Here is a 16463-nt window from a genome sequence, read left to right as displayed (position 1 = left end):
GCAAGCTAATTTTGCAGTCTACCTTCTTATAAATGCTGCGAAGGTCTCGATACTGCCATAACGTGTTCAGCACCTGAGCAGCTGCCTTGACAACTTTCAGTGAAGATCTAAGGAAACAAAGATCATTGCATTAGAAGGGAGATCTGAGATTTCCTACTTTATACAGGAGTCCTGCCATCTTGGTGCTGGCGCTGCATGACTCAGACACTGTGGCACTCCCACTCCCCGCCTAACAACTGGCCACGCTGGATATCATTAATAGTTATTGTGATACCCTGACGAAGGTGTTAACATATTCTGATTTCAAAAAGCTCTAAATATTTTTAACCTCCCCCCATCCCCAGTTACCCACATTCTTACGCATTTGGAATGAAACACGCAGATGACATATGTAATTTGTTGCCCACTTGCCTGTCACCTCTTCCTTTGGTTATGTTCACCAGCTTTTCTATTCCCCCCGTGTCAGCGAGGGCTTTGGCATTCTCCATGTTCTTGCTGGTGACCTCATGCAGTGCGCAGCAGATTGCAGCCACGGTCTCATCAGACAATATGCTTGGGCCATTGCCTCCTGGCAGTCGATTCACCAGATCTCGCATGGCGTATTTACCTGTAGCAACCCACCAACAGAACCACGTCAGAACTTACGTTTCACCGTGTTTGTCACCCACGAGAGATCAGATCTCATCTCCTTCGGTTTCAATTACTGACTGACAGAGGAATAATCGCGCTGCAATCAAAGGAAATCAAGTAAAGCTGAAGTGTTTTTTTTCTTTTACTGTTTAGGTCATGTTGACAATTAATTGATTACTAATTGATTTTGCTGCAGACTTGTATCTGTCTGTCATGGTGCCTGATGAATAAGCCTTCCTCAGAGCCCTTTGCCATCTATTTGCACAACGTGTCTGGGGAAAAATTTTACTCAAAAATAAATTCTGTGCACAAAAGCAATTCCTTTCAAACACAGTGGGAAGTGAAACACACCCATTTCCACACACCATCTTACACTGCTATTTGTTACAGTGCCTGTTCTGTCAAATAACCCTTTTACCCCAGAGTATCGATCGCTGAAAGCCAAGAGCTCTGCACTGACCAATGGTAAAGAATTTACTGGTGTGCTGGCAGCAGGGCTGTCACCTTCTGTTAGTGTACACAAGGGCCCCTGAAGCCCTCTGAGAAGGCGACCATTTATTAGCTCCAAGGAAGCAGAGTTGTGTTATCCATCATATTTTGTGCTGACAGTTTCCTGTCCAGTTCATCTGAGGTCACTTCAGCCCACTGTGACAAGACTGGCATGCACGACGGCTGAAGGCAAACCAGAACAACAGAATGACTCTGAAAAGCTCCTGTTGTCAAAAAAATTCATTTCTGGGGCACAAGTGATGTGCTGCAGTAAAATCGAGTGTGCTGTGTCTATTGGTAGAATCTCACGTTGTACTCTTTCAGTATTAGGTCAGACTGATTTGTTATTCCTCACAGTTCTGCACTCACCAATCAGCTCCTTGTTCCGAACATCCAGCGCCATGTTCCTTAAGGCAGTTGCCACAGACGAAACGACTCTATCGTTATCCATCCTCAGGAGTTCCACAAGGATCGGCAGTCCTTTCTCTTTCCTTACAGCAGCTCGAATGTACGCTGCAAACTGTAATAGAGCTCCGAGTTACTTGCAGATATACTGGGGCATTCTGACTGAAACTGTCTCTCATTAGATGATAATTCCTAAGTATTTTGAGGACATCTTTACAAAGATGATATGTTAACAGTTCAATGGTTCCTTTTATCATTACTAAAAAGGGCTGACTCTGCTCTTTGTCACCCATTCCCGGTATGGCACAGTATTTTAAGAAGTGTTCTAGCAGACAAAACATCCCAATAGGTGACAAATCATTGAAGAAGGAGAAGTACTTTTCTTAAAAAGGGTCAACTTTGAAAGGGGCATAAAACGAAGCATCCTCATCTGGTTTCCTACAGCAAAGAAAGCAATTAACATTTTCTCCATCCCCCTGTGACAAATACATACCATTAATGAAGTATTCTCACCTAATGCTGTTGTAACACATTGTGTGTGAGAGCCATTAGCAGCAATATATGGAAATGAAAATGACAGAGCAAATGCAGCTTTTTAATGCTCGTAACCAATATACTACATACTGCGGTCCTGATGTTATGAAGTGTGATTACTGCCTATTACATGTACATTTTGACTATACAGTTTCCAGCTCGCTCTCCCTGCCTACCATGTTTGACATCGCCTTTCACTGCAGAAATAACATTTCATAGCACAGAAGCACTAATGCCGCGCTCTAGAGAGAAAGAGGAGGAAAGTCGGGTACCTTCCAGTTGCCTGCAGAAAGATTCTGGAGAGATCCTGCAGAGCCCTCCAGAGTGGCTGGGTTGGAGCTTTCTGCGAGAAGCGTTAGGTACGGCTTCACCACCGACGGGTGCCACAGCATTTCTACCCCCTTAGGAGACTTGGAAAATCCTGGGATAGGGCCAACTCCATCCCACTGAGAAAAGGATACGTATTTGTAAATGCAACAAAGCTCTGTATTTCCATTCAACTCATGGTGTTCTTCTTCAAGTTATATTCACTGTTAGTTAAACATTTTAAACATTTGTAATAAAAATAAAGGCAGACCTGGTCCTCCTGGGAAGTTTTTTTTTTCTTCTTCTTCTTTTTCCCCCAGCAGCTCGGCTCCGAGTCTTTGCTGGGTGACTCCTTCCCCAACAAGTCGTCCAGCTCATTGATGCCCAGCAGACGCGCCTGAGGCACCTCCAGCTCCAAGCGGTAGGAAAGATTTCTCAGGGTGCACACACAGTTCTCCACTGTCTGAAACCAGTAAAGACGTCGTGTCATTTGTTGCTTTCTCGTGTTGTGATGAAAACACCAAACAAATTAAGCATTAGATGAACAGGTATCCTAAAGCACAAACCCCAAGAGATCAGATCAGACACACGAGTTAGCACTAGAACCCCTCAGATGAAACTGCACACACCTTGCTGTCATAATCCGATGTGTTCACACAGGTGTGGATCACATAGAGCAGAGAATCAACCAGCCCTTCGCAGGACCTCATCTGCTTCCGGGCTTCTTCCCCCGCAGAGCTGAGATTCCTAAACAGTCCAAATGAGAAATGAATGCAGCACACCCACCCACAGACAGACACCATTTATTGGACAGTTTGCAGATTACTTTCCATTATTTTGTTTTAACAAACAAAACAGAATCACAGAATCACAATGTTGGAAAGGACCTTTAAGATCATCTAGTCCAACCGTCCCCCCTCCACCATACCTACAGAAAACCCCTAAACCATATCTCCTAGCTCCCTATCCCTAATGCAGAAAAAGAACCCCAATGAATAGGAAAGCTGTCTGAATGGTAGAACTAAATGGAAGGCAGCAGCAATTTGGCCTTAAGGATTAAGGGTAAGAAGGAGCTGCTGGGCCCGTGGGGTGCTGCAGAACAGGAGGTTACCTCAGGCATCCCGTCGTGTTGCGCAGAACCAGGGAGGTCTGAAATTTGATTTTATGATCATCATCAAAGGAGGCACTGTTCCACCCGGAGTGCGGCACTATCACAGTGTTTGTCAGCGTTGACAGAGCGTCTCTAATGATTGTCATCTTCACCGCATCACATGAAGACAAGTTCCAGAGAACCCCTTCAGAAGAGATTTCCATTGTGGCCGTTAGAGCGAGCAGATATGCAGCAATACTGGCTACTTAACAGACTTTGCTTTCAACAGGAGAAAGAGAATTAGCCTACGCATTTAGTTTGCAGTGCAACTTAATATTACTCTAACAGTTCCAGTCCAAAAATAGTCAGCAAAGCTGCCACGATAGGACTTTCTTCACCCTGATGTAACATTCTCTCCTATTCAAGTTGATGTATTTGGCATCCCCCATCCTGGCTGGCTGTCCAGGGTACGAGCTCTTTGAGGAAGGAGCAGGAAGGTGAGAGGACAGCCCCCACAGAACGCCCTAAAGGGGCACTGCACTGCGGAACCTTGGGGCAGTAACCGCAGGATTCACTTCTCCCCCTGAACCTGTACTTCTGTGCTAACGCTTTTAGCTGTTACTAATCAAAATCTGTGGTTTTGTATTGATGAAATACTGATGCTCAAATACAAATCCAGCCAATATACTCAATTCCAGTCACTTACTGGTTATTTCTAGGTCTTATCCACGTCAGAACCATTATCTGTGCTACAGTTCTGCATCAGTCTCTATCCAAACCATACCTGTTACGAGCTCTTTTATTTCTGCATCAACAGATTTTCTTAACAACCGCAGAAGCGCAGGGATCCCACCAACGTTCTTCATTGCTATCTTGTTTTCATCAGTAGACTTTCCATACACCAGGTTTCTCAGTGCACCACACGCGTTCTTCTGAACCTCCAGGACTCTGTGATCCAGGAGATCCACCAGGTGTTTGATCCCTCCCAGCCGACACACCTGGGAAGCAGCACAGGAATATCAGGTTGGATGAGATGCAGTTTTGTGCACATAATTCAAGATAAAACTGGAGTTAGAAAATCATTCCCGAGACTTTTGTTTTGCTGAGTCAGTAATTTATTTACATAGGATTTATTGTGCAAATGACAAATAAAACCTGCACATGAATGGAAAAGCAAATTCCTTTAGCATCTGCCTATAGACATCAACAGTTCCATGAACACAGGTGTCAAGAAACGTACTCTGCATTTCTGCTAGATCACACTGCCCATCATTAGACTTATTCACATCACTTCCAGCTGCTATGCAGGAAAGGTGTGTGTGTTTGTCTGCACACGTCTGTCCACACGTGTATTTCAATACTGACATACACCCAGAGCAAACAAACACACGAGGTCCAGAATATGGTGTTGCAACAAGAAAGGAAAACAAAGACCAGAGCTCCAGTTGCTCCTTTAGTTTATGGCTTCCCCCAGATCAGAAATGCTCTCACTGCAGTACCTCTGTTTTCACTTTGTTATCTCCAAAGCACAAATGCTGAAGGTAGGCAGCCGCGTTCGCCTGGACCGATGGGAACTGGTGCTGGAGCATGTGAATGACCTCAGGCAGCTCTGGATCTCTCCAAGCAAACTCCCTTTGTTGGACAAACACATTCAAGGAAAGGCATTACTTACAAATGTGTGTTTATTTACTAAGTAGAACTAGGAGAATATCTTAAGTATTGCATAACAATTCTGGAGTATTGGGGGTAGGAGAAAAACCAATTACATTAGAACAGCTATGTCACATCAGCTTCTAGTCTTCTTACTGGAAAAGGACCCTTCATTTTCTGTGCTCTTGTGTTGGTTTGGTTGTTGACAAAACAGATTCATGTAATAAAACTCTACCAACTAAAACACTGCAACCTACATCAGTCTCTGTGAGCTGAAGTGCATAATGCAAGATGCACACTGAACATTGCAGTATCTTTTCCTCTGCATTCAGAGTCAATTCAGACCTGACCTGCAGTCAGGTCTCCCTAGAATCCACTCACCATAAAGGGAAAGTTCAGTTACTGACCTTGTTTGCATTGCTACTCTGAGATTTATTTCTCCCTAACAACAATAGAAAACAATAATGTGGCTGAAGGGGACCCTCAGAGGTGATCCAGAACAACTGCCCCGTCACTTCTGGCTAACCAAAACCTAACAGCGCGTTACCTACATGCACCTTGAACACGTGGGCCACCTTGATCTGTTCCAGAGTGTGACCACCCCCACAGCAACAACACAAAGACTTCTCTCCCAAAGACAGTAAATATCACCTTATGACAAGTATGTTTGGTTCTTGAGAGCACAAGTGGACTTGCCTGGGGTCTTTTTGAATGCTATCTATGGATGGAGATCGCGTGGTCCCATCGTCGGCGGGCGCTGTGTGCTGCAGCCTGTTATAGGCAGACTCTGACAGGCGGTACTGCATTGACCTGTAGGGTTCCGCATAGGTAGCAGTTGTGTTCAGAGCATAATTATTTCTTTGGTATGTGAGTGTGCTACGCTGACTGGATGATCTTTGCAGATTTCCAACTCCTAGTATAAAATTAGTATTAAAACAAACCAGGTAACAAATGTCTATTGAAGAGAAGAGACAATACAAAGTTAAAAGTGTAAGCAAAAAAAATCAGTCTAAAAAAGGTGCATAGTGCTCAATGTTGAAAGCTGCCGCCAGTTGTAAGGGAACAGTTACTCAGCATCCCAGAGAAGACAGAGAGGCTGGCTGCAGAGATATAGGTTTGGTGGAATCAGGCTTATGCCCCAGCTTGCCTGAGCATTTAAAGAAAGATACGCATCTTGTGCCATTAAGGAGAAATTAGGATGCAAAATGTTTTAAGGTGTATAATAAAATTCAATTACCAACAGTAACTTCAATTTGCCAACAGTACTAAAAAGAAAAAGGAAAAAGAATTAAACAAAAAGTTATATAGTTTGTTTTCCATTTTACTTTCACAATTACTTGCATATTTTCCCTGAATAAAAGCTAGTAAGGGGATGATTTCCAAGTATTAAGCTAATGGTTTCCGGGTCAGGGACATGGATGTAGCTTCCTGACTCAGCAGAACTGTTGTGCTAACTTCTTTATTTCTAAGGTAACTGCTCTCAGGTGGACAAATGAGCAGAGAATTCACATTTCTAGTTGTATCTGGTAGATATAGTGGCATACCTTGACAAACTGCATCTACTGTATGCTGTGGAAGAGAGGAAAACTGCAAAAGCCTCCTTCACTCTGCTGTGCTCTTTGTATTTCAGGAATGAAATGCACGAAGAAGCAATTTTCAGATGTACAAATGTAAGACACGTGAATTGGACACTTCTCCGTAAATATGTCTAGAGTTTAGTTGGATAACTCTCATGTTTCCACACTGTTTAGAAATTAATCAGATACACCAATACTTTACAGAGAGTCAGTTCTGATACTACTACTAACGCCCATGCACTTCATGATCTGCCAGTAGCAATTCTACCAACTACGACAGAAATGTTTCATTTTCACTGCACTGTGTTCAGATGTAGCTCTCTGACATTATCCTCAGCTAGAACGGGAGGTAAAAGCTGTATTTCTATTGTGAAAGATACGGTAGGTAATTCAGTTGTGCAAGTTATTATTTTACTGCCCTGATAAATTTAAACAGGTAAAAAAGAACACGCTCAGCTGGTATTTGAACGATGCACGGAGAATGGAAGAGCAAGCAGTAAAATGTTTATGTCATGAAATACTCTGCTTGGATGTACCAAGTGCATGCCATCAAAGAACACATTCTGAGCCTAACCTGACACTGACATACAGCCCAAAGTATTTCCTGCAAACATCATAACAACTTTAAATTCCTGCTGGTCATTTAAGTACCTCCAGCCTAGTTCCTGCCCACACTGATTTGCGGCACGTAGTTTCTCCTTTGAAATCAAAGATACCTATCTCCTATATGCCATAGGCCCCAAAAAAGCTACGTAAATCAAGCACAGCTCTGGTGCAGCTGATGAAAGAGCTCTGTGAGCCCTTTACCTACCTGACCCTGTTCGATATAGTGCTGACTGGGATCCCTGGTGGAGCTCAATTGTTCCGTGATTTGGACTACGGTACACGGGGCTGTAGTACGTTCTGCCTTCATAGATAGGGGTGATGTGCAAGTCAGGAGACACAGCTGATCGTAATTCCTGTCCTAGTTGACTGTGTTGACTGGCATATGAACTCCTCAGGCCTGAAACCAAAAAGAGGTAAATATGTAAATAGCCCACACTGACCAAAACCAATCAGTGATGCTTTTATCTTTCTTACTTCAGCCAAGAAAAAATTGCATTATAGCTACACAAGAAACATTTCTGCCTTACACTTCTTTCCATTGTTAAATGACGCACACCAAAACATCCAATGACAAATCAGCAGTAAATTCCCGCAGTAAAACACTGACAACTTTTTCAACCCAATTTGTTACTGTAGCATCTCCAGTTAAGGTCTGAGTGGAAGCCACGCCAGCACACACAGCTCACAAACTGAGCATGGTGAATCTGACCAGGCACGTCAGGCTGATGATTAAACCTGGTGATCTTGAAGGTCTTTTCCCACCTAGACGATGCAGCTGCTAATTATTTCCCTAACACTACAAATGCATTGACCTTAAAATCTGCTTCTGAATCACTGGTTTATCCAGTAAGTCTTTTCACCTCTTTGAAGAGGATGTATTAGTTCACCTATTTAAAGAAGATAATATTCTCAAGCAGTGAAATTTGTAAAGTACCTTACCAGTACTTTAAGAGTACAGATTTACTGGTATGTCAAACTGTGCGGTCCATTGGACTGTGTTCACTTTAACTACTGAAATGCTTTTCGCATCCAATTCAGTTTTTAACCATAGCAAATCAGTAGATTATTAAGCCTTGCAAATAGAGGTCAGAGAGAAGACACCTCATTCTGGTTGCTGGGAAATAAGATTATTTGGGGATTGCCTGAGGTGTAATAGTTTAAAAGAAAACAGAGATTGCAGTCACTGCTCAGAAGAGCATAGAGTCCTGACTGCAAGATCACCCATTTGTGCTTCTTTAGGTGAAGGTCAGACAAAAACAGCAACACAAGGCAATGCACTGCTGGCTTGATGGCTAAGTCAGAGAGAAAGATGGTATTTGCTTTGAACTTCTTGTACTGATACACAGTGTTGGACATCAGCATTTACCAAATGCACCACAGTCGTGTCCTCCTGCTACAACACTTAATTTGTTTAATTTTAGTTGTAGGTTTGTAACAAGCTTTAAACTGCATCTTTACCTTTTTTTACTAACCTGTAAGGCTATCTGGGCGTGGAGGAACCATTCTCTCATATATATCGTACTGCTGTCCGTACTGTTCGATATCATGAACCGTTCTCTGCAGCGTTGTTCCCAAATGCTGTGGAACCGCCGTCATAGCAGAACGCTTTGGGGAAGATGATCCCAGCTGGGATTGGGGCGGAGAAGCAACTCTGGTTTGTACGTCAGCGAGGGCGAGAGGAGAGCCGACTCTGGCTGATGTTTGGTACTGGGACGTCCCGCCGTTGGGATTTGCTGTCTGTCTGGATGTGATGGAGCCAATCCGCCGCACAGTCACGGGGGAAGCAGGTCTCTGTGCAGCATACGGGGATGCTGCCCTCTGTGCTGGCAGAGTAGTGGATGAATACACATGAGAAGCAAGGGATCTTTGCTCAGCAACTGGTGGAGAACCATACCCGCTGCCCAGAGATGTTCGCAGGGACCCCCTGGAAGGGGAAACGCCTGTGCTGACCACGTAAGAGGGAGACTGTGCTCTGGACGGGACTGAGCTGACGCGCCTCATGGCTCGGTTGGTAGCAACGTTTGCTGACGGCTGCTTAAAAACAAAATCAGGCATTTTCAGTATTGTCATCTAGGCCACGTAGAAGATAACTCTCTCCCGTAAGACTGAAGCCAACAAGAAATATAAGCAATTTATCAATGTATTTTGCTGCTGCTGAAGAATAACTTTTACCCTAAACATCATCCCATCCCATGGAATTACGTATGAGCAGCACACTGCACTCAGGAGACCTCCAGTTTTATTCAACTTCAGCTGCAAGCCATTCCCGCTTTCTAAACAGTGCAGGTGTTAGTTAAAATAGCATTTTTAAAACAGAATTTAACATAATGTTGGTTACATCCTACAGAAGGAAACCAGCTATACATTCAGTGTCCGTGGATGCGTGCTAGAGCGGAGTACACATGGATATGAAGTGGATTATTTTTCGCATACCTGGACTAGAGTCTGCCCCTCAGCTCGAGAGCTCCTCACCAAGTGGTTCGTAGCAGTTCCAATAAGAGAATGCTGCTGTCTGCTTTCTGCTTTGTTCGAGGTTTGGCTGTTATGAAAGCTGCTTACTTCTTGGTAACCACTATCAGAGTAAGAATTCATTTGCGTTGAACTTCTTGAGTTACCTACAGACCCTGGAGACATGAAGCCAGCATAAGAATACAAGAACTGCATAACAGTAGGAAAATAAAGTCTTTCAGAACTTTTTGCTCTGTGTTACATTCATAACTATTTAATGCGGTCAGTACAGAAATAAATATGTTGTAATATTGAAAATGCAAACAACAGACCCTCACTTTCATGGAGAGATGTCTGTTCCGGCGAGTAGAGGTTCCCTTGCATTGGTTCTGTCCTAACGTGGTAGGCATTGGTATGAACTCCCTCCGACACGAGGGGTTTGTTTGCACTGGAGGCTGCTGGATCTGAAAGAACAGAGTAAGATGAGCAATCTGGTACTTCACATACAGAACTCCTGCAAACTCAGCAATGATTCTCAAACACTCCTAATGAGCTTCCAACATAAAGGCAGCCTATGGGTGGGCAGCAGTTACTACCTACCAAACCAAGGGAAAGAAAACTGAATCAAAGGTATTTGGACAGAAATACTCAGCTGTCATTCAACTGCCATGTCACACTTACACTGATAAGCACAGGTGTCAGAGGTGCAGTAGGGGATGTGGACTGTATTTAAAGCTCCCACCAGAGGTGAGTGTTTGTGCTGAAGAGATGTGTGAATGCACCTGGATGGGAAACCCCAAATCACACGCTGGGAAGCAATGGTTTAATAACAAGTGCTGTGAGTGCTCCATGTTAAAGGTGGGAGTTGTTGGTGACGGCTGCGGAGTGTTCCTTGAAACAACACCTGCCAGCAGGGCACAGAACCAGCACAGACTGACAGCAGAGCTGTGGTGTGAATGACTGAGGGAGAACATATGCAAGAGGGCTGAAAAACTCCACGCAGGGCTAAAGAAAAGTCTCAAATGGACAAATAATGGTTCTGATATAAAATCTGTCAGTGGTCTTGAAGAAAAAAATCACAAAAAACAACAGATGGGCTCCTAAAAATTCTTTATTGCAGCTGTTATTGCAGCACCCTGTGAAAGAGAGCTCCAGAGGCAGGGATGCTCCTGGCTCTAACAGGCCGAAGCAGAAATGCTCTCACCTGATTTTTACCGATAGCTGTACAGCAGGTGCTGGTGTCTCAATGTTTGTGCAGCAATGGAATTTCCATGTTAAAAGTGTTCCTAATTACTGTTATGAGGAAGGCTTGAGCACTGTTCAAACAGCAGATTTAGGACATAAAGACAATACGCCTTACAAATGACACACAGCACAGTTACTGGGGAGCAGTAACTTTCTTAGGCCAAGCCCTGTAGTATATTTGATGCTTAATCAATTCACTGTGATGGCAGTATAATAGATCAAGTCTAATTAAGATTTAAGAAGTGTTACTACACTTGCATTAATTCCATCACAAGTATCTCTGGATATGATACAGAAAAACAATGCTGAAATGGCCCGTGCTGACACGTACTCTCTAAACTAAAAGGCTGCAGGACAGGCACAGTTAAATTACTTTACAATTATCTTTAACTTGAACATTTTAATTTTCAACCTTTTTTTATCTAAGTAACGCAGGGCCCTGCTGTGCTGCCTCTTGCCCGTCACATTATTACCAAACCTATTCCAAGCTGACAAATAACTGAGCTGGGGAGAAACGCATCCGAAGAATAAAGTTCAATTGTGCAGCACTGCGCAGCTGCTCCTAAAACAGAGATCCAGACCCAAACCTCACTCCTAGCACACATTTGCCACCAAGCAAATGCTTTCACAAAGCTAAATAATAAACATTGTTTGGGCTCCCTAACAAATGCAAGAAAGAACAATAAAACGTCTTGTCTTTCTATCTCTCTCTGCTGCTATCAATCATGAGGAGAATGCCCTGATTAAAATAATAGCCCTTTTATAAATGGTTGCTGATCTAGTTTTCTATTTATAAGCATCTGCAAAACAACGTCACGCTGTATTTCTGTTACAAACTCTGTATGTTTCTACTGATGCGTTCAGGTGAGGTTACACCACATCGCCCGCTGATGTCCTGACATGAACTGCTGCCAGACAAGGGGACTGCGGGCACTGGAAAGACTGAGAGACAAATGAATGGAAAGACAGGGAGAAAAAGCAACAGATGAGTAAGTGGAACAACTGAGGGGGGAATAAGGAATGGAGTGTGAGTGGATACGTCTGTAAAGCAGAGGCTGAGATGTGTCACAATATACCTTTATACACAATATACCTTTAGCAGTAGTGAACTGCCACTGGGACAATAGAGAGCCGAGGGAAATAACAGCATAAAGCCATGGAAATAATGTTCAGAATGAAAGTTAAGAATAATCCAACACAACAAAGTGACTCAATTACTTGGAAAGAAAATCAAACAAGAAAACCCAGCTCATGTGACTTATGTTTCAATATAATGTTAGAATAGCCCCAAAGCACCACCCTGATTAGCAGACTTTGAACGCCATGGCAAGCAGGCTGTGACCACATTAGACTGAAAATAAAGAAGCCAAGAAGAAAACAGGGTCCAATGCAAGAAGCAGTTTGCAGGGCGCCAAGGTCCTGCTCTGGTCCTGCTCTGCGGTGCTGACAGTGCTGGTTTCTGTAGACACATTCATTGCTCTAAAGGAACTACCAGCTGGTTGTTGGTTGACTCTTCAATCATTAGATACTGCCCTGATCTGCAAGGATCAGATCGGATGGTTCTAACAGTCCCTTCAGATTATACACTTGGATGTCACTTGAAAGCTACAATCCAATCGACTTCCATGCAATATACTTAACAGCAGACTCAGAAGGACTACAAGAGTAGTTTATAGAAAGAGGGTTTGAGATCTCCTGAGATACAGGGACAGAAGAAGTACTCTCAGAAAGGCCTTTGCTCATTGGAGGGTGTAGGTTAAGTAAGAATAGCTGTATGAAGGAAAAACAGACTGCAGGCTTAAAGAGCTCACATTATCCTCATGGTCCTCATGGGCTATGGGGGAGACTCATAATTATTTTGAATTAATTGTGAAGGACACCAAGCATGTAAAGCTTCTGTCAGTACCATATAACACAGAAATCATAAAGGCACAGAAAGATGCACGGAAAGCAGCTAAATAAGCTTTTATAGTAACGAAGGAATAGAAAAGTCCACATCTGAAAAAGTCCATTAATGTTACTTTACAAAATATATCTGAAAAAGACACATTAGCAGTAATGCTGTGTTCAGTGCACATGGGAACAAGCAATAAATGCCAAGGAAATAAAGGGTCTGTGGCATAAGGCAAAACATATGCATAGAAGGTAATACCTGGTGATCTCCAAGGAAATGACTTCTCAGTAGAGCTGCGGAAAGAAAAACAGTTATCACAAAAAGAACCACATTTTAGTCAGGATTACTTTTTCTTTCTTTCTTTCTAAGCCCAAGTGCACCAAACTGTACAAAAGCCAGCAGGTTTCAGTAGCCAGCACAGCTAACACTGCAATTAAACCTCTGGGTATCGGCTTCATTCTGTATTGATCAGAGGGAATTCCCTGTAACTCACTGCCTGATAAATGACCAAAGGGTTCGGCCTTTCTGCATCAGCACAGGTGAGGATGTGATGTGCGCCTCATTAAGGCCCGGTGGTGCAACCAGTCCTATGGAGCAGAAGTTCAGAATCCCGAGCTGGATCAGCAGTAAAACAGCTTCCAAAAAGAGCATTCAGTGCTGATGGCAGAGCCGAGCACAGCAGCTTGGGAACCACAGCTCCAGTGCAGCCTGTGTGGACGTGCAATGCATTCTGAGTACGGGAACAGAAACGGAGCCTGCACATTTAGCTGCTATTTCCCCTCCCAGTATCCCAGAGGGAACTGATCCTTCACAGATAGTGACAAGCAAAGCCACCTGAACACCACAACACACCTCCAAGTACAAACAGGTAACTCCATGTTTTTACATGGTTCAGGTGGAACCTGCCCTGGGAAACAACAGCTTCCAGAATCCAGCAGGTGTTTATCACCCATGTAACCCCCTACGTGCATTTTACAAATCATTATTTTACAGAGAACTGTCCTAACAAAAGCCCTCCCTCACCTGCTGACACAGTATCAATGCACGACTACCCTTACGGACAGATGCTAAATGCATCCATTGGATACTTCTTCTGTTCAATAAGGAGCAGCACTCCCTCACTGCACACACTGACTATCCAGTTTGGGCTGTCACACCACTTTGCAAGGATTGTAAGACAGTATTTTCCAAATACGAACTGTTCAGAAGGAAACCTGAGCACCTCCATCAGACTTTATGTCTAAGTCTCAGCAACCAACTGGGATGTTGGATGAGATGCATCTATTTCTGCATTATTGATTGCACTTTTCTACCAAGGCTACCAACTATAAACAATAGTTGAGCACAGCAACGTGACCCATCCTAGATATGAGCTGTGCACTATAAAAACAAAACAGTTTCAGATACGATGCTGTTGTGCATGGAAGTGCTGAGCTTGCAGTCAGGAGCTCCAGGACTCAGCTCCAGCATCAGAATCACTAAAACACATACACAAACAAACCCAGACTCTGTGCCAAACTGGGATAAGCAACAGATTCACACGGATATCATCCTGTGGGCCTGTCTGCAGGGCCAGAGCTGCCAGTCAACACGTCCATTGACACAGGATGCTTTAGCTGTCCTTCATCTGCCACCTTAAATACCTCCATCAGTAGCAGCACTATGAAGTAGTATGAAGGCTTAAAGCTGTGTGTAACTAAATTCCTGGTAGAGGCAGATTAAAATAATAAAAGAAAAGCACATGTAGGTCTACATACTGTAATACACATTACGAGTAATGAGCAATCACCAAAATGAGCATAAGGAGATCCTGTATTTTTGGTTCTTTTGTTGATAGCACAAGTTTCCAGCAACATTTTGACTAAGAATACACTTTTAAGATGGCTTTTTAGCTGCAGCTTTCCAATGGGCACCTTCCTGCCTTCACCATCACACCAGCACTGACCCACTCTGCTGTGCCACAGCCACCTCACGTCCCACGTGCAGCCCAGCAGCTCTGCCAGCAGCACGGCAAGAGCAAGTGGCACCACGAGCCGCTGGGAGCGCTCAGGGCCACCTCAGAAGGGCTGCAACAACTTCCCAGCCCACAGAAATGTGTGATAGGAAACACAAGGAGGCCAAGGCAGCTCTGGGAAGACCAGCCTGCCTCACCAACCTGCCCAGGCTGGTCAGCTGCGCTCAGGGCAGACAGCGAGCAGCAGCCCTATCGCTTTGCTCCCATGTTCCACGGCCTCTGACAAAGCCTGCGGCACAGTTATGAGTCTATACATGAGAGATTAAAACATCCACGAGATTAGAAAACAGCTCATACAAAAGAGCAAAGTTACTTCATGTTTTAATGACAGCAGTTATCTGCAGAAGAGGCCCAGAATTCCTCCCAGCTGCAGTGCTTGAGAACCTGTATGTCAAGCACTGAAATCTGGAGATGAGAGAACTTCATTCAGCACCTGGGAGTGATTCAAGTGGATACCTGAATTTTACAGGAAAGAGGGGAATCCTGACCATCTCATACACAACAGAGGTTCCATGTCCGCCTTACCCACTAACAAAATGCCTACAAGCACAATTATTGTATTTTCATGCCCAGGACAACCTAAAAACCTAAAATCCTGTGTGTAGCAAAGAGGAAACTGCACAAGGGAAGGGAAGGGCAGCAGAAATGAGCAGCGTGTCAGCCCCGTCAGAAGTGACTTGGAAGTAAGTTTCAAAGAAAACATGAAAGATCTTGAAAAATTGCCGGTGCTGTTACAGAACCAACTGGTTCCGTTCCTGTTATTCCTTACACTTGGGATACGGGATATAAGAAAACATGGGTTCATTTCTGAGCCAGCTCCGAGGTAAGGACATGTCAGAGAGTAACCAGGTGCTACTGACAGAGCAGGACACAGAGGCACCGTTTTCCAACAGGAGAATAAACGAGGCCAGCAGTTCACTGTGAAGTTTGGAACTCGAGGTCACCAGGTATCATAAGGAGTCACAAAATAAAAAGTCCTTATTTTTCTGTGCTGCTATTTGTAACACAGAAGACAGAAACTCTACTGCCAGATAAAAGAGGATTTATAATACACTAACAAGAGCTACAAAGTCCAAGGAACATGCTCAAAAAGCGCCATGAAATCTGGGGAATCACACATGCAGTTTCAAAGCCGTCCATCAAACACGTCAGGCTTTACAGGAGGCCGCACCAACACAGCAGCCAGTATCTGCACGGAGGGCTGTGCTCAGCACGGAGCAGTGCTGCCAGCACACAGCACTGAGCAGCACAGGCACGGGGTGGCTGTAAGTGTGGCAGCAGCACAGCCCTGGGGATCGCAGGTTGCCAGCACTGCGTGCCAGGCCAGCACCTGGCGAGCAGCAACACCTGCTGTACTGACACTGCTGGTAAGCGTCCTGACACCAGGTGGGAGCCAGAACGGCTGAGCATGAAACGCAGCATGCAGCACCAATGATCAGTGTTCAACTGGAGAGTGCGATACTCTACAGAATCACTTTGGAATATTTTCTACTGTTGCAGAAAGCTCACGTTGTGCTCTAATTGGTATTGCGAAACAGGGATTATGTGGACAGAAAGCAGAGAAAACAAACCATC

The 16463-nt window shown here is 44.1% G+C and overlaps 1 protein-coding gene across 8 annotated transcripts in view; it reads right to left on the bottom strand.

Annotated features, from left to right (window-relative positions):
* Positions 1 to 16463, bottom strand: part of PKP4 (plakophilin 4) — a 42293-nt gene that overhangs the window by 3869 nt on the left and 21961 nt on the right. For 3 of the 8 annotated variants that reach the window (XM_015869288.2, XM_015869293.1, XM_015869292.1), the window contains 15 exons: positions 13133 to 13167; positions 10068 to 10199; positions 9721 to 9911; positions 8760 to 9321; positions 7493 to 7684; positions 5801 to 6017; positions 4954 to 5086; positions 4239 to 4452; positions 3476 to 3659; positions 2994 to 3111; positions 2636 to 2827; positions 2331 to 2504; positions 1489 to 1639; positions 412 to 607; positions 23 to 107 (listed from right to left, as the gene is read on the bottom strand). In XM_015869288.2, the coding sequence (XP_015724774.1) occupies positions 23 to 107; positions 412 to 607; positions 1489 to 1639; positions 2331 to 2504; positions 2636 to 2827; positions 2994 to 3111; positions 3476 to 3659; positions 4239 to 4452; positions 4954 to 5086; positions 5801 to 6017; positions 7493 to 7684; positions 8760 to 9321; positions 9721 to 9911; positions 10068 to 10199; positions 13133 to 13167 (2776 nt within the window). The remainder of the gene's footprint in view (positions 1 to 22; positions 108 to 411; positions 608 to 1488; positions 1640 to 2330; positions 2505 to 2635; positions 2828 to 2993; positions 3112 to 3475; positions 3660 to 4238; positions 4453 to 4953; positions 5087 to 5800; positions 6018 to 7492; positions 7685 to 8759; positions 9322 to 9720; positions 9912 to 10067; positions 10200 to 13132; positions 13168 to 16463) is intronic. The other 5 variants (XM_015869295.1, XM_015869294.1, XM_015869289.2 and 2 more) reach the window with 4 other exon arrangements.

This window comes from Coturnix japonica, chromosome 7 (genome assembly GCF_001577835.2).
Source record: "Coturnix japonica isolate 7356 chromosome 7, Coturnix japonica 2.1, whole genome shotgun sequence".
NCBI classification, from domain to species: Eukaryota; Metazoa; Chordata; class Aves; order Galliformes; family Phasianidae; genus Coturnix; species Coturnix japonica.
This window is presented reverse-complemented; position numbering and strand designations above follow the sequence as displayed.